The following is a 22647-nucleotide window of genomic DNA, read 5'->3' as shown; positions in this document are numbered from 1 at the left end:
ACAGACGGCTGTGATTACAGTCAAAAATTTCTGTTTTTGAAGCTTCATACTGGGACCAAATGGAAAGCAGGGCAAGGACAACTAGGATGAATGAACTGAGACTACAAAGATAAAGCTTTTACTAACAGAGAACTACCCAAGCCTGATGACTTCCTAAATCTTTTAAAATTCTGGAATTTCCTGCAATTCATCACAGTTGATTCCTTTACAAAAAACCCCCCCACAAACCACGAATTACCGAATTTCACATAGCTAATTGATCTAAAGTCTGACATTTGAAACATTATGAGGAAAATAAACATCCATCCAGTTTCTTCTGAGAATCATTTCAGAGTTTCAAAATGTGGTCTTTCTCAAATGTACTTTTGCAACTTCTAACTTCTCCCAGTTCTGATAAAAGGTCATCAACCTAAAATGTTAACTGCCTCATTCCTCCCAAATGCTGCCACAACTGTTTCTAGCATTTTCTGTTATTACTCCTTTCAAATAATCTCCCTGTAAGCGCAACCTTAGTCCTGACCAAGGGTCTCGGTCCGAAACATCGACAGTGCTTCTCCCGAGAGATGCTGCCTGCCCTGCTGTGTTCCACCAGCATTTTGTGTGTATTCTCTGTAAGCTCACACCATTCTGTGGTACATTGAGATATTTTCAGGATAAAACTCTCTACAAACTAACAGCTTATAGATAAAACACTCAGCAAATTTGTGGTATAACCTTAAGGGCACATAAATCTGACTGCAAAGCAGTTGGTTTAATACCAGTGCCAGCTTTAAGCAAGGCATTGCCAAGTAGCATTCAAAATTAGTGCAATTATCTATATCAGATGGAAGACAGCCAAACTCATTTCACTAACTATAGCAACCTTAGCAACAAACAAAGACAAGAATCTCGCCCAAATATGGTAGCTCTTTTGTCCATCGAGAATTTGAGATGCCTTTTTCCAATCCCAGACATCAGACATACATTTTTGACTTGATTTGAGAGCAAACTAAAACAGAAAAGAGCACATAAGAGATGTCAGGCTGCTAATACAAGAACCAGACAGACTATAGAAAGCCAAAAGAGGCAATGGACAAGTGCAACAAAGGACTGGGTGCAAACATTAAAGGGAATTCAAATATCTTCTGTACACATGCAAACAGTAAGTGGCTAGTAAAGTGCAAGATGTAGATGATCAGTGGCTAAAAAGGTGATTAACGTTGAGACAGAGGGTATGGCTGAAATTATAATTGATTACTTTCCATCAACTTTCATCCAGGTAAAAGATACTGCTGGTGTCTCAGCAATGAAGACATTTGCTTCCGAAGGTGTAGGAGTTATTTGGTGCAGTGTTGGTGGTGGATGTTTTGAAGCATGTAGGGATAACACTCCCTGAGTACTCAGCTTGGGATGTTGTCTGGCCTGGCCACCTTATGGAGGTTGATTCCCTTTAGAGTCTTTCTCATGTCTGCTGCAGTTACCAGATAGTCGCTGCTCACCTGGGAGGGGGTTAGCTTTCTTTATTGGTGTTATGTTACATGCCTCAAAGCATGCATTAAACTTGTTTAGAGCAACAGGGAGGGAGGTGTTACTGGTACAGTCAATGCTGTATCACTATTCCACCACTATTCTATTAATTTCTGACAGTCATCTAGCATCATTGTATGGACACATAATCAATCTATGTATAAAAGCTATCTTAGGTATTTATATTTATTGTGTTCTATAAAATTATTATTACATTCTTTATTCTTTATGTTTTTTGTGTGCTGCATCAGATCTGGTAACAATTATTGCGTTCTCCTTTATACTTGTGTACAGGAAATGGCATTGAACAATCATGAAATTTGAATCTTGACAACTGCCTTTGGTAGTATGTAAATTTTGGTCAGGATCATGGCAGAGAACTCTCTCAGCAAGCAGAATGGTTGGCATAGATATTCCAGGTCAGGAGAACAGGAGTGAAACAAGACCGCTACATCCCAGCACCACAATTTGTTTATCATTTCGTCTTTTGCCTTCCTGGAATGTTCTGCAGTTTGGTCCAGCTGGTGGACTGAGTACTGTGTCCAGATTGTCAGAGATGAGCCATGTCTCAGAGAAATAGAAAACGCAGCAATCCCCCATTTCACTCTGATATAACTATCTTGCCCTTAGGTCCTCTATCTTGTTCACCAGTAACTGTACATTAGCCAACATTTATGCTTGGGAGAGTTAGTCTCATGCCCTGACTCCTTAATCTGAGTTTTTCTAATCTGAGGAGATTTCTATACCAGCAATAGCCTACCTTCATCTACTTCAAGGTGCTGTACCAAGACTCAAGTTCACTGAGTCCTTTGGGGATCATAAAATTGTTAGTTTGTTTAGATGCACTGAAGTATGTTTCTTAAAGAGAAATTACAGGCTGCAGATTGCAGCGATAGTAACTGAAAAGAAGTATATCTGGTAGTTTTGTGGGCTGCCTGCAAAACATCACCATGTATCACCAGAGCCCTTTTGATTGGAACAGTTACTAACATATTGCACAGTATTTAACCACCATCACTCCTGCAACCTTCTCTGCTCCTGAACCCTGATTTGTTTAGTCTCTTTCTGAGTTCCAACGAAGGTTTTTGGACCTGAAACTTCAAGTGTTTCTTGTTTTATAGATGCTGACTAGCCTGCTGAATGTTTCCTATACTATATTCATCTTCCTATCTCTTCATGGACCAATGCAGGCTGAAATGGAATATCCACTGTAAAGTATGCATTCTGTGACACTCTATCCCTTTTTGAACCAAAACTGGCTACTATTAATAGCTTAGATTGAATCAGAAGGCTGCAGAATGAATTGTCAAGGCTAAGAAGGCTATAGACCAAGTGCTAATAACTGGAATTAGTAAAGAGGATTCATGATAGTCACTATGGGCATGTTGGGACAAGGACTTGTTTTTGTGCTTGAACATCACTGAACTATTTGAAGAATACATTGTGTGGTGAGAAAAAAGACCAGACTATAGTCTACTGGGCTCAACATCAATGGCCCAGATATTTTTGTTACAGTAATGCAGCTTGCCCTACTCCTTTTTCATTTTTTCTCAATTGTTATTTATCCAATTTTTATTTCAAAAATACAAATAAATATATTCCTACCATTCTTCTTTACTCTGCAAAATTCGTCACAGCACCTTCAGAACATACACTGGTTTAATCAATATTATGAGACCAAAGAAATAGATAGCTTTTGAACTCTAAATACATAAGTGAATACATACCTAATACTTGCTGTTTCAACTTTACTACTTCTTCTTTCAAATTTTTAATTTCCAATTCTCTACTTGCAGTTAGTGGACCATCCACAGTTGAATACTGAAGAACCTGGACAGTCTGTGTGGACTCTATCAAACAAAATCAAATGAACCAGTGTTAGTTCTCCAAGAGTTCAGTGAATGTACAGCTGACAATGCAAGGAAATTCAAAGTTATTGTTAAAATGACACACACAGCTCTCCTTAGTCTGGAAAGACCACAAGCAAAGTCCAATGCTGATCAACATATAGTTATGTAAAGTGGGCACCTCAATTGGCATGTAAAACTTGGGTCAAAGGTCCTGCTTCTATGCTGTATAACTCTTTGACTCTGGCCAAAGTATTAAGCCCAACAGATACCAAAGAGTGTGTAATGACTTAATAACTGAATTCAGACACCTGGTTTTACAAGCTGGGGCTGAATGGATACAAATTTTTATTCTTGACAAAAGTGATTTCCTAGCACCTCAAAGCTTTGACTTGGAAAAGAAGCAAAGCAAAAATTATTTTTTTAAAAAAAGTAGATTAGATCAACCTCTTTACAGAGAACAAAAGCAGCAGACAGGATGATTGAAACAAATTCAAAGAAATTAGATAAATATATAGAGTCATGCTAGAAAATTATCTGTGCTTCAAGTATATGCAAGAGCTTGGGAGATAAGTGGGATCTGTTGGACAGTGAAACTGTCTCATGATTCTGTTCTACAGTGCTTGTTCCTTGAGCTTGTGAAGAACGCCACTTGGGCAAGAGTTATTTGTACATTGTTGAATTTGCTCACCTCTAAAGAACCATTCTCATTAAAATTCAAATCCCATCTCTGAATATTCCATTACTTCTCTTTATCTAAACAAGAAGTACTCAGTTCCAAAATTTAAGTCACAATCAATCGTACCAACGTATTATTGAATAAGTGATATGGCATACAAACCATGTGTCCAGATGGACAACAAGGATGTTGTGAGAAGAAGCTGGAGATGGAAGGATAACATCCAATAGACTTAAGAGTAAACGTATTCAACAGGCTCACAAAATCAGTTTTCCAGGCAGGAATATTAATAATGGAACCATATATACCGCGTCCAATGAACTCACACCTTGAAGTTTTCTACTTAGTTCAAGTTTTTCTTGTTCCAAACGCCGTATCCTCCTCTCATAAGCCTCTGTGGCCAAGCTGTCCTCTAAGGTCCGCTGAACATTGATATCAATGTCTGTCGAGGATGATCCAGCAGCATCTCTCAGACTGCTTCTGTCAGACAAAGTACTAAAAGAGCACCAATGCATTAAAAAATAAATTCTGCATAATTACTGTTGTGCAACAATACAGGATATCAGCAACTGAATATTAGAACTGAAAATTCTGCAGAGATAGCATCTGTGAAAAATAAGTGCAACTCTGGAGAAACAAGCCCTACTATGTGGATAAAATGTATCTGCAATGTTTCTGCTGCCTTTCTTCTTTCTTAAGAGTGGAGTTACACTTGCAATTTTCCAATCCTCTAGCACCATGCCAGAGTCCAATGATTTTTGTAAGATTAATACTAATGCCTCCACAATCTCTACCACTACCTCTTTCAGAACCCTAGGGTGCAGTTCATCTGGCTGGGGTGACGCTTATGTATGCTTATGTCTTTCAGCTCCTTGACCCGCTTTTCTCTACTAATAGTAACTGCACTCACTTCACTTCCTTCACACCATTCAACATCTGGCACACGTCTGGTGTCCTTCACAGTGAAGACTGATGCAAATTACTCATTTAGTTCATCTGCCATCTCCTTGTCTCCTGTTATTATTTCTCCAGCCTCATTTTCTAGCTCTTCTTATTTCACTCTCCTCTCTTTTATAGTCTACTTATTTGGAAAAACTTTTATTATCCACTTTGTGATTGTTTGCTAGCTTGCTTTCATATCTCATCTTTTCCCTCCCAATGATTCTTTTACTTGCTCTCTATAAGGTTTTAAAGCTTCCCAATCCTCTGTCTTTCCACTAATTTTTGCTTTGTTGTATGCCTTCTCTTTTGCTTTTACATTAGCTTTGACTTGCCTTGTCAGCCATGGGTGCACTATTTTGTCATTTGAGTTTTTCTTTGTTTTTGGAATATATCTATCCTGCAACTTCATTTTTGCCAGAAACTCACACCATTGCTGCTCTGCTATCATCCCTGCCAGCATCTCCTTCCAATTTACTTTAGCCAACTCCTCTCTCATATTACTGTAAATTTCCTTTACTCCACTAAAATACTGCTACGTCATACTTCACTTTCTCCTTATCAAATTTCAAATTGAACTCAATTATGTTGTGATCACTGCCTTCTGAAGGTTCTTTTACCTTAAGCTACCTCATCCCCTCTGGTTCATCACATAACACCCAATCCAGTAAAACTGATCCCCTAGAAGGCTCAATGACAAACTGCACTAAAAAGCCATCTTGTAGGCATTCAACAAATTTACTCTCGAGATCCATTTCCAACCTGATTTTCCCCAAACAACTTGCACGTTGAAATCTCCCATGACTATCATAACATTACCCTTTTGATATGCCTTTTCTATTTCCTGTTGTAATCTGTGGTCCACAGCCCAGCTCCTGTCGGGAGGCCTGTATATAACTGTCATCAGGGTTCTTTTACCATTGCAGTTTCTTAACTCAACCCACAAAGATTCACCTTCCGATTCTACGTCACATCTTTCTAATGATTTAATATCATTCTTTACCAGCAGGGGTACACCACCCTCTCTGCCAACCTTCCTATCCCTCTGGTACAAAGTGCAACAAGAACATCCACCTTATTTCTCTTACTCCATGCATCAAGATATAACTTTAAGTGCTGCATTTGCTATCTTTTTTGATTCTGCATCCTGAATGCACTGATACTCACCCTGCTGGCTGCAATTCTTTCCTATCATTTGCCTGCCCTTCCTGACAGTCTGACTGCACACTATTTTTGATTTTGTTTAACCATCTGCCTATCCTGAGTCCATTCACTCTGGTTCCCACCCCTCTGCCAAATTAGTTTAAACCCTCCCCAAGAGCTCTAACAAACCTGACAGTGAGAATTTTGGTTCCGCTCAGGTTCAGGTGCAATCCGTCACTTTTGAACAGGTCATACCTTCCCCCAGAAGAGATCTCAATGATCCATGAACCTGAAACCCCGCTCCCAGTACCAGCTTCTCAGCCACACATTAATTTGCTAACTCATCCCTGTTTGTACCCTTACTGGTGTGCAGCACAAGCAGCAATCCATAAATTACTGCCCGGGAAATTACTTCTCAGCTTTCTACCTAGCTCTTTAAAATCTCTTTTCAGGAGCTCTTTGCTTTTCTTTCCTATGTCATTGGTACCAATATGTACCAAGACATCTGGCTGCTCTCCCTTCCTCTCCAAAATGTTGTGGACGTGATCCAAAGATATCCCTGACCCTGGCAATCAGGAGGCAACATACCATTCGGTGTTTCATTCACGCCTACAAAATCTTCTGTCTGTTCCCCTGACTACTGAGTTCCCTATTTCTACTACTCCCCTCTTCTCCCTTCTGCACCACAGACCCATGATCAGTGCCAGTAACCCGGTCTCCATGGCATTCCCCTCAGAGATCATCCCCCACATTAGGATCTAAAGCAGTATACTTATTTTTGAGGGGAATGGCCACAGGGGTGTTCTGTGTAAACTGCCTATTGACATTTCCCATTTTTCCTGACAGTCACCAAGCTACTCACCTCCTGGAACTTTGGGGTGGCTACTTCCCTGTAACTCTGATTGATTATTTCCTTACTCTCCCATATGAGCCAAAGATCATTCAGCTGCTGCTCCAGATCCCTAAATCTGTCTTCAAGGAGTTGCAGCCGGATGCACTTCATGCAGATGTAGTTCTGGGTCTCCCAGGACTCCAACATCTGGCATGAAGAACTCACAACAGCCATTTACTACATGAGGTATGAAAAAAACAAAAAGGGAACCTTAACAGAAGCTTACCCAGAGCCAATGCCTCTTTCAAGCCAAAGACTCCTTTGAGACGAACCCGACACTCCTACTCTCACCAGTGGCCTTCTCCTAACAATGGCTGATCTCCTTGTCCCTTCTGTACAAGTGTCGCCAACCTACGAAATACCTCATCGCTGTGGCCTGCTGTCACTGATTAGGCCATTGGAATAAGCCTGAGTGCCCGCAAAGCTCTCCTTTTAAACAAGCATCGCCAACCTACGAAATACCTCATCGCTGTGGCCTGCTCCTACTGCTGACTGGGCTGTTGGCAACATAGTTGCCGCAAATATGGTGGACTGAAGGACCTGTTTCTGTACTGTACAGTCCTATGTTGTAACTATAAGTTAAATGTTTTGAGGAGCCATGAAGTCAACCAAAAGTGAAACAAAAATACTTGTTATTCTCATGAGGAATTAATAGATTTTGGAAAAGATTGTGGAAGCTCATTGGTTATCACAGACTTTTGATTTTCATTTGTGCCTCATTAATATTTCCAAAACATGCATTCCAGCTTTGATTTGTTTATTGGAGTAAATCTTAAAGTTAAACCTCCACTTTCCCAGAAGAAAAGTGAGCAAGTGCTCCTTGTTGTTATTCACTTTAGTTAGCATCGTCAAAACATTGCAAATGCTGAAAATCTGAAGCAAATTTAGCAACCACTACACACAGACCCAATGGGTCAAGCAACCTTCTTAAATAAAAAATAACTTCTTAGATCAGCTGTTCAGATAATTCCACCAAATTTGAGTATTTTTTCAACAGCACATTGGTGGGAACTTTTTTACATTCCTCTCTCTGGTCATTTCCTAAAGTGGCATTGCCAAATAAATGACAGCAAAGTCTCAGTGTATGCTGAGAGTCACCAGCAGGTGAGAAGGCTCAGAATTCACTCAGCAGGATCCAGAGATGGAGACAACTTTCATAGCATCTACTCAGACCAGATTTGTTGTCAAATCTCACAAACAAGGTCAGCAATAACAAACCTCCAAAAGAAAACACTTTAATCAAGGTGGAATAGAAATTCATAAAATAAGCTTAGAGAATGATAAACTGATTAACAAAATTTCATCACCTAATATTATAACGTCCAATCATGTGATTTGTGGTCTTACATACAAAAAGAAAACATAAGCTTTTATCGCACATACTGTTAAGTAAAAGACATGCCAGTACCACAATTATGAGCTAAAAGTTCATATCTAGCAGCTCCACGCAATTTCACAAACTATTCAATGCACTTACCAGTTGGTGGTGTATGTGAACCCTACAAAGGGAAGATGGTGTCCAGAGAAAGCAGTGTGTGTAGGTGGAGGCATCGTCTCCTAAAACAGAACAAAAGCCAAATTTATCTATAAATTTAACGTTTCTTATGAGAAATGTTAAACTGATGATGGCTTCAAGCTCTTTTCCTGACTGATAACATAGGATGTTGCTGAACAATACAAATTTGGTTTCTGATAGAGCAATTCTAGTTCAATAACTTTGCATACAAAAGAAGGAATTACCAATGTTACTATGTTTAGGCCTGAATAGACTTTTTTTTACTGATAAAATGTTGCATCACAGGCTTGTGTATGGAATAATTTGTACAACAAGATACTTACGAGAGGGTGGACAAACCATATGCTAAATGAAGAAACCTACACCTCTGTTCTGTCTTTATCCTATTTAATAAAGTTCATTTTAAGATGTAAGATGTAAAGGGAAGGCAAAGGGTGTCAAGGCATGGCGTAGGTGAATCACATAAAGCACATGTGAAAACAAGTGATTTGTTGAGTTAATCTCTAGGATTGAGGGTTTAAGTGGGAAAGCATAGGTTAAAAATATTCTAAATGACATGCTGCAATCAATGCACTCCTGTAATAGTCTTTATAGCTGGTTCTAAAATTTCAAATTAAATTCAGATACAAGCAGAAAAAATTGTGCTTGTGAATTTTTAAACACAACCACCTGGTATTTGTGTAAGAACACAAGAAATAGGTACAGGACTGGCTATTTGGTCTGTCCTGCCAGCATAACCATTCAGCAAGATGATGGCTGATCTTTCTTCAAGCTCACTTGCCTCCTTATTCTTTAACATGTTACTCTCTGCTCTGAATGCAATCAATAACTGAGCCAGCACAGACCTTGGGAATACAAAATTACAAAGCTTTATGCACCGAGTGAAAAAATCTCTCCTTACTTCAGTTCTAAATAACCTATTGTGAAGCATTGATTTCTAAGTTTGAGCCCTCTAAGAATTTTATATGTTTCAACGAAATCACCGCTCATTCTTTTAAATTTGAGAGAATACAAGCTTTATCTATTCCATGTGTCCTTGTATGACAGATCCGCCACCAGAGGAGCTAGATGGACAATCTTTCTTGCACCCCTCTCCCATTGCGAATGTATTATTCCTTAATAAAGAAAAGCAAATTCTGCAGGACAAGTCTCATCAAGGCTCTATTTGCACTCAATTTCTCTTACAATTCCTCCCTACAGTGCTTGAAACTTATAGTGACATGCATTCATGGGTACCCAGGTACCCTATGAACATCAACATTTCCCAACTTCTCACCACTGAAAAGATATGCATCATTCATGTTTTTCTTCATAAAACTGCATAATCATATTTTTCCCAAACTGCATTTAATCCACCTTGAAACGCATTCAAACCTCTTGTAATCTCTTTATATCCTCACTACTCCACACATTCTCACATAGTTTCAGTAACAAATTTGGAAAAGTTACATTGGTCCTTTCAGCCAAAATACCATATCAATACATACTGTGAGTAGCTGAGGCACAATCATTGTTTCCTGGCAAAGATACCAACCTGAGAAGGATCCATTTACTGCCACCCTTTGTTTTCCATCTATTAACTAATTCTCAATCCACACTAATACATTATCCCTGATTTCAGGTGCTCTAATTCTGTTCACCAATTTCCTCTATGGTATCTTATTGAAAGCCTTCTGAAAATCCAAACACCCCCCCCCCCCCACACTATCAGTTTACCGGATGCATCCTCAAAGAACTCCAGTAGAAACATCAAATTTGATAGATTTTGTTTAATTTGTTCAATAATATTGCATATACTTGTCTTGATATCACATCTTTTGTAAGAGATTGTACCATGATCAAGTCAGGCTAATGGATAGGTCATTCCCTATTTCTTCCCTCCCTGCTTTCTTGAATAATAGGGCCACATTTGCTCCAATCCAATCTGCAGGAATCACTCCAGAATTCATCTGAGTTTAATGATGATAATGGTTTATTGAAATTTAAGAAGACATAAAACTTGGAGGTGCAGTGAACTGCAAGGAGGATGCGAACACGATGCAGAAAAGCTGTTAAATGGATGAATGTTAATGCTGAGAAACACAAAGTGGAAACAGTCAGAAGTAGGAAAAGAACAGATATATCTAAATGTATATATGCATGTATTATAGAAGGTGATGGGACAAATTTATAAGAGGTGGATTTAGAAAAAAAACATATAAGCAGACAGATGGTGTACAAGTACAAAGCAATAAAGATGAACTGTTGCAAAATACTGGATGGCCACAATCAGAATATTATACCAAGCTCTGAGCACCAAACTTTAGGAAAGATGTGAAGAGATTTACTACATGATTCAAACAATGAGGGGCTTTAGTTATGTGAACATACTGGAGAACTTTGCTTGCTAGCCTCAGAATAGAGTCTTTGAGAAGTGCTGATAAAGATTTTTCTAACCATGAAGGGGACAGACACAAGTAAATTGTTTCCAAGTGTTTAGAACATAGAATGAAGGTTTCTGGCAAGAGACTAAAAAGTGACATGATGTATTTCATTTTACATTACCAATGGTTAGAGTTTAGAATGCACTGTCAGGAGTTTTAGTGAAGACAGATTCACTTGTAATGCTCATAAGTAAGTTGGTTTAGCGTCTGAGAAAAGGGACGAGCTGGATTGCTCTTATATAAATCTTGTACAAACTAAACGAGCTGAACATCTGCCTGATATACTTTGACTATTCTATATTTCTCTAGGGGTAGTAGACCTATGGCATGAATGCCAAGATGGCACCTGAGAGCAGTATGATGTTTTCACAGGAAACGTCTCGCACCAACCTGTCACCAGCTTGGTGTCTGTGAGAACACATGACGTGGGATGATATGTTTTGAAACCCTCACAAACTTTGTATTCACATCAGTTATTTGGATAGTAAATAATTGGGCTAGTTGCCATTGGCTTCACTCTACTAGTATTTTTCCTACTGTGGTATGTGAGTGAACGCTGGATATTCAGTGACAAAAAGTCATTGTTTTCAGTGATGACTATGGTCACGCCTAATTATTTGATATTGTTAGCACAGAAAAAATAGTCAGAGTGAAGTATGCTTACTTTCCTTTATCCTTTAAAAACATGCACCAAAGTTTATAATTTTACATTCACATTTCTTATTTTATCTGGACATAAGGTACAATAACAATTCTATATAGAAATGTTTTATTTTCAATTGTCTTTAAAAAAAAATTAGTAACTTTAGAACAGGTTTTCTAAAATGCTTCATTTATTTCAATCTATCACAATTATACTTTTATTAATAGGAAAACAAAGAATAAGTAAATAGGCAACAGAATTTATATTTCTTCCTAAGAAAAGTCCATAATTATTGTTACTAATTCATTAATCAATGAAAATCTCAGTTCAAAATTACCATGGCACGCAAGAAAGCATTTTAGAAAATTAGCATCTCAATTAAAAGCTATTTCGACTAAGCGACAAATTATTAAAATTCGTAAACAAGATGGTAATTTAAATACTGATCATAAAGAAATCAATAACACTTTTCAAGATTTTTATAAATCTTTATATCAATCAGAATTTGATAGTGACCTGTCCATGATGGATAATTTTTTTAACAATTTGAATATTCCTAAACTGATAGATGAAGATCGTAGCTTGCTTGATGCTCCTATCTCTATGGCCGAAATAAGAGAGGCTATCTCATCAATGAATTCAGGGAAAGCTCCTGGCCCTGATGGTTATATTGTAGAATTTTTTAAAACTTTTTCTTCTTTGCTTTCCCCTTGGTTATGTGAAATCTTTAATGATGCGTTTGCTAAGAAGAGATTACCTCAATCTTTTTATGAAGCTACTATCTCTCTAATTCTTAAAAAAGATAAAGATCCTACTTTATGTGCATCTTATCGCCCTATATCATTATTAAATGTAGATTATAAGATTCTTACAAAAATTTTAGCCATTAGATTAGAAAAGGTACTATCACAGATTATTTCAGAAGATCAAACTGGTTTTATTAGGAATCGGTATTCCTTTTTTAATGTTAGAAAATTGATTAATATAATTTATACTTCATCACCCACAACCCCAGAATGTGTTATCTCATTAGATGCTGAAAAAGCTTTTGATAGAGTTGAATGGACATACTTATTTAATGCATTGAGAAATTTTAATTTTAGTCCTAATTTTATATCATGGATTAAATTAATATATTATAAACCTGTTGCTTCTGTTCTTACAAATAATTATAGATCCTCTTTTTTTCAATTATCTCGTGGTACGAGACAAGGTTGTCCTTTAAGTCCTTTATTATTTAATATTGCATTAGAACCTTTAGCCATTGCTATTCATGAATCTCCTAATATTTTTGGTATTACCCGTAATAAGAAGTTATACAAATTATCACTTTATGCTGATGACTTGCTGTTATATATTTCTGATCCTGACAGGTCTATTCCCGCTATTTTATCCTTGTTGGCTCAATTTGGTAGTTTTTCTGGTTATAAATTAAACTTAGATAAGTGTGAATTATTCCCTTTAAATGCGCAAACCTTATTGAATGACAGGATACCATTTAAAGTTGTTACTGATAACTTTAGCTATTTAGGTATAAAAATTACCAAGAAATATAAAGATTTATTTAGACTGAATTTTTTACCTATGCTTCATCAAATTCAACAACTTACTACAAGATGGTCTCCCTTATTCCTATCATTAGTTGGTCAGATTAATGCTATTAAAATGATGATTTTACTGAAATTTTTATATTTATTTCAAGCCTTACCAATTTTTATTCCTAAATCTTTTTTTGACAACATTGATTCAAAAATTTCCTCATTTGTGTGGCAAAATAAAAACCCCAGGTTAAGTAAAAGGCAATTACAAAAATCTAAAAAAGATGGTGGTTTAGCTTTACCTAACTTTAGATTTTACTATTGGGCGAATAATATTCCTAACCTAACGTATTGGAAATTAGATTTGGACTCACCATTGTGTCCACAGTGGGTAAATTTGGAATGCAATGAGGTAAAGGGATATTCTCTATTCTCCGTTCTTGGTTCTTTTCTTCCTGCTGATTTAGTTAAATTCAATAAACAGATATCTAACCCTGTTATCAAACATACACTACGAATTTGGTTTCAATTTCGTAAGTTTTTTACTCTGAAAAACTTTGTTCTTGATAGCCCTATTTTACTTAATTTTTTTTTCAAACCTTCATTGACAGATCAAGCTTTTAGCATATGGAAAAGGAAAGGTATAAAAAGTTTTCGTGATCTTTTTTTTGAAGGTACTTTGATGTCTTTTGACCAACTTTCCAACAAATTTAAATTACCTAAATCTAATTTTTTCAGATATTTACAAATTAGAAATTTCTTACATAAAGTTCTACCATCTTTTCCCAATTCAACTTCAATGGATTTCTCAGATTTGATTTTTACCTTTAATCCTTGTCAGAAGGGATTAGTAGCTTTTATTTATAATATGATTATGAAGATACAACCAGAAATATCAGATAGAATTAAACAAGAATGGGAAAAAGAACTTCGATACAATATATCAACAGATAAATGGGAAAAAATTTTACAAATGGTTAATTCCTCTTCTATATGTGCTAAGCATGCTTTAATACAATTTAAAATTGTACATAGAGCTTATATGTCTAAAGATAAACTTGCTCGATTCTATTCTCATATTAACCCTCAATGTGACAGGTGTCATTCAGAAGTGGCTTCATTGACCCACATGTTTTGGTCATGTCCCACTTTACATAACTATTGGAAGACCATATTTGTTGCCATTTCCTCAATTTGGAATATCGATTTACAACCTCATTTTATTACTGCAATTTTTGGTATACCAAATGAGGATGGTAATCAGTTTTCCCCTTCAATCAGACGAATGATTGCTTTTGTAACATTAATGGCCAGAAGGTCTATATTACAAAACTGGAAAGAAGTAAATCCTCCTACCACGTCTCAGTGGTTTTCTCAAACTATTTCTTATCTGAGCTTGGAAAAAATTAGAAGCACTATTTTTGACTCATCAATTAAATTTGAAGAAACTTGGGGACCGTTCATTCGACATTTTCATATGAATTAATTTGGCCTTTTTCAGACCTTCTCTCTGCTTATTCTTGTTCAGGTATGGAGTTCTGGAATTTTTTGACACTATCATATACTTATAAACTGTTATTATTGCCCATGTTAGTTTAGTTTAGTGTTTTTTTTTCAATATATATTCTCTTTTATATATTTTCAAATTTTTTTTCCTTTTCTTTTGACGATTATTTTTGTTTTTTTTCATATATAATTATATAGACTTGATTGATTAATGTACCTTTTTTTGTTGATGTTTAATAGGATATTATTATCCTATTATTAATGCAATTTCAAGTCTATTGTATTTATAACCTATTCATTATTATGTTATGTTTTTTATATATATATATGAAACTCAATAAAAAGATTGAAAAAGAAAAGAAAGAAAATTAGCATCAATTTTGGCACATGTTCTTAAAAAGGTTTGCCACTGCTGTCCTGGACTTAACCTAGTGACCATTAGAGATTTATTTTTTGATATAAAGGCAAATACATTTTCAATAATAAATTATCACAGCCACTTTAAATCTAAATTACTCCTCTTCAAAACTCACAGAATTTTTTAAGCAGTCATCGTCTACATCAAAGTTTGATGTGTCTGTGGGGCTGCTGACTTCAGGTATGTAAGGTGCTTCACAGTTTCTGATGTTGTCCCAGTCAATGCAAGCAAAAAATGAGTGCTTCTTAAAGTCTTCAATTCCATTTTGACCCAGCCGGTGCTCCCTGCTGCAGATAAGCCTCCGGATGAGGTCCTTGGCATTTTCAGATACATCAGTGATTTGGACCGGAAACTGGAATCGTTCCTGGTTGTGCAAGTGTTAAATAAAGAAGTTAACTACATCATCTGAAGAAAGCGTTACTAAGCTGTCAGTAATTAAAATCTGGTTTTGTTGCTGGCTCCTGATAATAACATGGTACTTATCAATATGCTTTAAATGGAGGATAAAGCCTAATTTCAAATGAAAGGGAAATGCTGCAAATTGGACCATTCATCCTCCACGTTCTACTCTTCCTATCAAGATCTCAAAATAAGCAAGCCATAATCAGCTCCAAATTTAATAATACTCTGATAATTAGCTCTCTCATTTTTCAGAAATTCAATGGTTTGGTGTATGATTGAGCAGGTTGTGCTTAGGGACTCTTCCCATGTTTCTTTTCTGCTCACTAGGGTCTCACTTCCAATATTCCCTTTCAATTTCCCCAGTGAATTTGAAATGTATCATTCTATGTAATGTCTTAAAAAAAAGTGAATTAAAGAAGTGTTGCATTTGACCAGGATATCTGTCAATACAACATCAAAGTCTTGTAAATGCTGGATGAATGGAGCTTATCATAGTAGGTAACACAACCAGGACAGAATTTTGAAACAAATCTGCCAATGTCCTTAAAACAACCACACATACACACAGTCATAGGAACATCATCTGTTTCAACAATTTTTTTTTTTATCAGAAGTGTCATCAGAAGTAGTTTCATGGAGACTCAGGAAAATGGAATGCAGGATCTGAGGATGGGGATACAGCAGGAGTCAGAATGGGGAAACAGGTATTGGGAGAAAGGATAGCGAAAAGCAGGGAGGGGTCAAAAAGGAAATGTATGAATGTAGTGGCATTGTGATATGTGCAAAGTTTTTCTTTATTTTTTTGGTGATGTAGGTATCACTAGTAAGGCCTGCGTTTATTGCACCTCCCTAACTGAGAAGGTGGAGATGAGCAGCCTTCTGAATTGTCACAGTCCTCAAGTAAACATGTTCTCACAGTGTTTTTAGGCAGAGAATTCCAACAGTGAGATCAATGGCAAAGAAGGAATACAGGTGGCCCCTGTTTTTTGAACGTTTGCTTTATGACAGCTTGCTGTTACAAAAAACCTATATTAGTACCTGTTTTCGCTAACCAAAGAGGATTTTTGCTTTTACCCATTTACCCATTTAATATGTGTGTTTACCCCGAAAAAGACTACTATGACTGTGAAGCCTTGGGCAGGCAGTTGTGTGCGCATGCATGTATGTGCATAGGTGTGTACATGTACGTGCCCATTTTTTCCTCCAAAAATCGATTTTGGCTCAGTGACTTCCTGATTTTGATAAGTGAAACTACACCGTACATACAATATTTCTACTTTATATAGGTTGTACATTTATCATATTATTCCTGCTTTTACCATATGTTCATGTTATTTTAGGTTTTATGTGTTACTTGGTATGATTTGGTAGGTTACTTTTTGGGTCTGGGAATGCTCAAAAATTTTTCCAATATAAATTAATGGCAATTGCTTCTTCACATTACGACATTTCAGCTTACTAACGGTTTCATAGGAACGCTCCACCTTCGGACAGCGGGGGAAACCTGTAATGTAATTATTTCCAAGAAGCTCCAGTGCTTCCATGCACCTCCACTCTACATCTCTCTTAGTGTTATATCTTGTATATCTTGTGGGTTTGAAAGATACTGTCAAAATAATTAAGGCAAATACCAGGGCTTCTTGATAGCACACTTGGTCAAATACTGCCCTGATGTCAACATCAATCATTTTTACTTGACTTCTGGAATTCAGCTCTTAAGTTAAAAGTTTGGACCAAGTTTTAAACTATCTGTAATGAATAGCCCTGGTGAACCCAAAGTGGGTATCAATAATTAGTGAGTACATTCTGTTTGTTAGCACTGTCATACCCCTTCATGATTGAGAGTGGATTGATTAGGCAGTTAATAGATAAATTGGATATATGAACAAGATGTGCCTGGACAACTTTCCACATGGATGGTAGATCTGAAACTGCACTGAAGTGTTTAGTAGTTCTGAAACCAATGATGTGAATGATTTCTCTTCCTACAGATGCTATCTGACCGACCTATTTGTCATCTATTCCCAGCATTCTCCATTTTTGTTCTAGAGTTCCAGCATCTGCAGTTCATTTTGTAATTCATTTGATGTGATTACACTACTGATTCTTAGCCCTCACTAAGATTATAGGCACAAAGTTGAAAAAAAAAATCACTTCCCATGTTAGATACAATTGCAAAAGCTTCAAACATTTCTACAGTAGCACCAGATAAACTCAATACTTGACTCGGGATGTTTGTGGTCTTCTGCTGCTATAAGCCCATCCACTTCAAGGTTCGATGTGCTGTGCATTCAGAGATGCTTTTTCGCACACCACTGTTGTAATGTGTCACCTTCCTGCCAGCTTGAACCAGTCTGGTCATTATCCTCTGACCTCTCTCATTAAAAAGGCATTTTCACCCACAAAACTGCCACTCACTAGATGCTTTTTTTTTTGCTTTTCGCACAATTCTTTGTAAATTCTGGAGACTTTTGTCATGAAAATCCCAGTTGATCGGCAGTCTCTGGGATACTCAAAGAACCCTGCCTGGCACCAACCATCATTTTACAACCAGATTCACAAAGATCACATTTCTTCCAAATTCAGATGTTTGGTCTGAACAACTACTGAACTCCTTCACCTTGTCTTGTGTACTGAGTTACTGCCATTATGTACTGGCTGATTAGATTTTTGCATTACTGAGCAGGTGTACAGGTCTACCTAATTACGTGGCCAATGAGTATAGATTCTCTACATTTAGAAGTTATCTCTCTCTCTCTCTCTCTCCCCCACCAAAACATACCAGCTTCTATACTTCTTTGCCAGCTTATCTTGTCCCAAACCTCATGATTCATAAAATTAGATCACACTGACTAACCATGTATAATGCATTAACTTAGCATTCATCTATCAAAACATGTTAAAGCAGTACATCCCTTTAAAGATCGACCCACACTTGAATATTTGTCATGGCGTAATGCTTCTAACTTTTTTTTGGAGAAACAGAGAAAAGTGAACAGATAATCTGGTTCAGGTTTATCACACCATCACATCTACAGTAAGTCACCTCAGGCATTTGAATGATTCAAAAGGCTGTTAATTAACCTGTGTGTAACAAAATATGATTAATACTGACAAAAAACAAAAATGGGTAGGATATTACACATTACTCACTTTGTGATTCATGATTTTCCCATACGTCTCCACTAAAGATTCTGCATAGAATGGAGTTTCCCCGAAAAGCATTTCATACATGCAAACACCAAGTGACCACCAGTCACATTCTGGCCCATATTTTCCTTTGCCATCTTCCATGGCTTGAAGAATTTCAGGAGAAATGTAGTCAGGGGTTCCCACTGCCACAGAAGACTGAACCTACATTAGAAATAATATAACATATTAGGTCCAATGCATTGATACTAAAGCTGGAACACAATTGTTACATTTAAACTTCACCTCAGTCAACCTTGCCAAATCCCGATGGTGTCAAGCAATTTCTCAAATTCTTTGAAAAACATTTTTTCCCAACTGGATGTGAGAAAACATGGAATGCAAGTTCTGTTCACTGAATGTATACTCTATTTACAAGAGTAACTCCTGACTGGTTTGAAACATTAACCGTTTCTCCTCTACTAGGTGCTCTCTTAGTTCCTAAGCTCCCAAGCATTTTCATTGCATTAGTAACATCCCAGAAACAAATTCCACTTTCCACACCACCCAGTCCTCATCACCACCAACACTTTGCTGACTGGTAACATATGGTCCAGTCAAGAATCTAGTTCTACGTCATGCTCACCAAAGAGCTTTCATTCTCTGACCAGCAGTAATTTATCCAATTTTGAATAGGTTTAACACCATGACAAAACAGAACATAGAAAAAAATTACATACAGAATAAATATATTAACAGTGTCCATGTGATGTACAAGTATGTATTAATAACAAGTATTCCATAGAAACAATTTAGGAACTTGGGAAAAAAACATGTAATGGACAGGAGGATAATTAAAATAATAATAAACTATCTTTTATGTTATTCTCAGTAAATAATAATATAGTAAACATTTGAAATTACTGAGTACAGTTTTGGATTGCCTTCTGGATATCAGATCGATTAAAAAAACAGGAGCCTGGACTTTGCTTCAAGCAAATTGCTTCGGCAGAAAAACCTCAACAATGCTGATTGAAGAATAAATACTGGGCAGGACATTAAGAAGACATCCACAGCTCTTCGTTGAAATACAGACATAAGATCAATTGCATATGCCTGACAAGGCAGTGGTTTGATATGTCTACTTAGTATATTACTCTTGCTGTTTGAGGCAGAACATTACAGAGTTAAAGCCTATTCTGGAACTTAGTTCACAATCTCAGCACACTTCAGGAGTGGTGTATTTTTAGATAACACATTCACAGATGAAACTTTACTCTAAAGTACATTTGCCTGTTCAAATGATGAAAAAAATACCTTTATTTTGATGACTATTAAGTTGGTCTTACAACATTCTTTGCTCTATAAACATTTGCTAAATATTGATATTTATGACACCCTGCTATGGCTAAATTGATCTTTTAACTTGGCTACCAAGTAATATTTGCAACTTATCTTCTTTGTGAACCATTTGAGTGCAGGTTCCAAATAAATATACAATGTATTTCTCGCACTGACTTTAACAGCACAGCACTTTAGGCCTACTGTGCCATTTAGTGGCAATTGTGATCTGTCTTGCTAGATTATTTATACTTCAACCAGTTTCACATCAGACCATCTCAATAAACAACAAATTTTTCTTAAGGAATATGAAGGTTTCCATATTAAAGTTTCTATCCTGCTGTTATAACATTCTTGAATGAATCTCTTACAGGATAAAGATGAACTCTTTAACTCTTAAATCTCCCTCATCACAGCCCTCGTACTTTGTTTGTCGACCTGCATGCTCTTTCTCTGGAAATGAAGCTCTATATTCTGCACTGTCTTGTTTCTTTTGTAATACTCTGATGTATTTATTTATGGAATGATCTGTCTGGATAACATACAAACAGAATCTCCTCACTGTATCCTTACAATAATAAACTAATTACTAAACAATATATATTAAACAATAAAATACATTAACAGTTGTTCACGATAAAGAATGTATATGGATCAACGACATTTTTCTTCAGAATGCGATCAATATTTATTGCCCCCAAGAAGGTAGTGGTGAGTTTAAACTCCTGCAGTCATGGAGAAAATACTCCCACAACGTTGTTTTCACAGAGTTCCAGGATTTTGACCAGCGACGAAGAAATGATGATTATAAATTTCCAGGTCAGGAAAGCCTGTGACAAGCAGGGAATGTTGAAAGCTGAGATTTTCTTGGAACACGCCTTGGTAACTTACATGATCAAATTCAAAAGTATATTTAAAAAAAATCAGTTTAATCACTTCCAAAATAAAATGCTGTCTCTGTGGCTTGAAAGAGAAGTACCTATAGTTAAGTTAATCAGACAATGTGAAGTTTGCTTCTATACCCTTACCTAAGACCCCTTAACCAAGTACTGAGAGCATAATCCAGTTGCAACAAGCACTCTAAGCAGAATTAGCTCAGCCGACAGTGAGCAAAAGCATCTTGAAACCAGCTAAAACATGCAAATTTGTGCCATGAGATACAAAATGCAAGAATTAAAAGGCACGTGTATTTTGGTACTTAAGATATTTTTCCTTCAGTGTTTAGCTAAGGAAACCTAACAAATGTATGAGTTAATCCATATGAAAAGAATACTTGCACGTATACAGAAACTGTGAAATGCATTCCAGTTTATCCAATGTGACGATACCAAATATTTATACACATCAAACTTGTTTTCAATGAAATAGTACAAAAATATGTTGAAAGCTTCATTGAGAATTTAGTAATTGAACAATTAAATAAATAGTGTGCAGCAGTTGTATACTGTGTTGGCATTATATAGCTTGTGGAATCAACAGTGTATTTGTCTATGCATATGCACACAATAGTAAATGAGCACCTACTGCTAATGTATATTACAAGCATTCATGCAGGATGTGCCTCAAGAGTGCATTTCCAACAAACCATAATGTGTATTGTAGGTTCACAGTACTTTTAAAATGGTATCATGCAAAAACTATGTGTTCTGAATAAATTATATCACATCAAGTTTGGGTGAGTGAGGTATTTAATCTTGATAAAAGTGACAAACGAGTAGTGAAATATATAAAATCTAAAGGGATGAATGTTTATTCATGGCAGAGGCCGGGTGAGTGAGATTTTAAAGGGCCAGAAGAGGGAGGTATCTAATCAGATTAAAGGAGTGGGTGCTGAAGTACTGATTCATTGCGTCAGATATTTAAAGTGAGATTATCTTAGTTAAGGTCTGGGTAAATTCGGCATTTAATCATGGGGGTGTATGCTGACTGTGGTGGTTGTACAATTCTGCTCTGTGTCTGGTTTGTGGTGCAGGTGAAGTGCAGCATAGTCCCCAGTGCTCAAACTGTGGGCAGGGTGTGAGACACACATACGTACTGCCTGCCTGGGTTACCTGATCCTTGCTGAGTAGAGTAATCGTTCGCTGAAATAAAAAGGAACGTGACATGAGCATATCACAGAAATAAGAACAGATGTGGTAGGTCATTTGGCTCCTCTAATCCCATTTTACTAAAGGTAGCTCTCTTGTTGCCATAAACATTTATTTAAAATCCATGACAACATTTTATCTATTACTCATATACAAGTAATTGTTTTGACTGCAGATCCTTTACAAGTCTAAATTTAACATACTGAGTTCAAAATAATATATAAGATTAGTTTAAAGCAATAGCCAATCAGGTATATAGAGTAAGAGGCACTTCATCCTGACAATATCCAGCTGGTTGACTTTTAGAACTGGCACTTCGTAGAACATTTTACTCCCTCGATGTTTTAGTGAACTATGTTTGGCACAAATATAAATTGAGCTCAATGTTTTTAAAAATTGCATTACTTAATCAACAAAAGTCAAGTATATGGGCTAATGGAGCTGCTTTGAGACCTGGGTCTCCACAGCACAAATGAAAGTCTCAAGGACCTCGAATCGGGAAAGAGCACATTGTGGCATTAAGGCAGAATGGAAAAGGGAGTAAATTAGGACTAATGCATGTAAACAGAAAACCTCCAATATGTATCTGAAGACAATTTCAAAATAAAAATGATCAACACATCTCATTCACATTCTGA

General features: G+C 36.6%; 1 protein-coding gene across 5 annotated transcripts in view; it reads right to left on the bottom strand.

Moving 5' to 3' along the window:
* LOC132401000 (serine/threonine-protein kinase MRCK alpha-like) overlaps positions 1-22647 on the bottom strand; it is a 573066-nt gene that overhangs the window by 211137 nt on the left and 339282 nt on the right. For 2 of the 5 annotated variants that reach the window (XM_059982693.1, XM_059982697.1), the window contains exons 7-12: positions 21974-22003; positions 18606-18806; positions 15166-15414; positions 8484-8563; positions 4361-4527; positions 3234-3356 (exon numbers count right to left, since the gene is read on the bottom strand). In XM_059982693.1, the coding sequence (XP_059838676.1) occupies positions 3234-3356; positions 4361-4527; positions 8484-8563; positions 15166-15414; positions 18606-18806; positions 21974-22003 (850 nt within the window). The remainder of the gene's footprint in view (positions 1-3233; positions 3357-4360; positions 4528-8483; positions 8564-15165; positions 15415-18605; positions 18807-21973; positions 22004-22647) is intronic. The other 3 variants (XM_059982696.1, XM_059982698.1, XM_059982694.1) reach the window with 2 other exon arrangements.

The sequence above is a fragment of the Hypanus sabinus genome, chromosome 10 (assembly GCF_030144855.1).
Source record: "Hypanus sabinus isolate sHypSab1 chromosome 10, sHypSab1.hap1, whole genome shotgun sequence".
Lineage (NCBI taxonomy): Eukaryota > Metazoa > Chordata > Chondrichthyes > Myliobatiformes > Dasyatidae > Hypanus > Hypanus sabinus.
The sequence above is the reverse complement of the archived record's forward strand: the minus strand, read 5'-3'. Positions and strand labels throughout refer to the sequence as shown.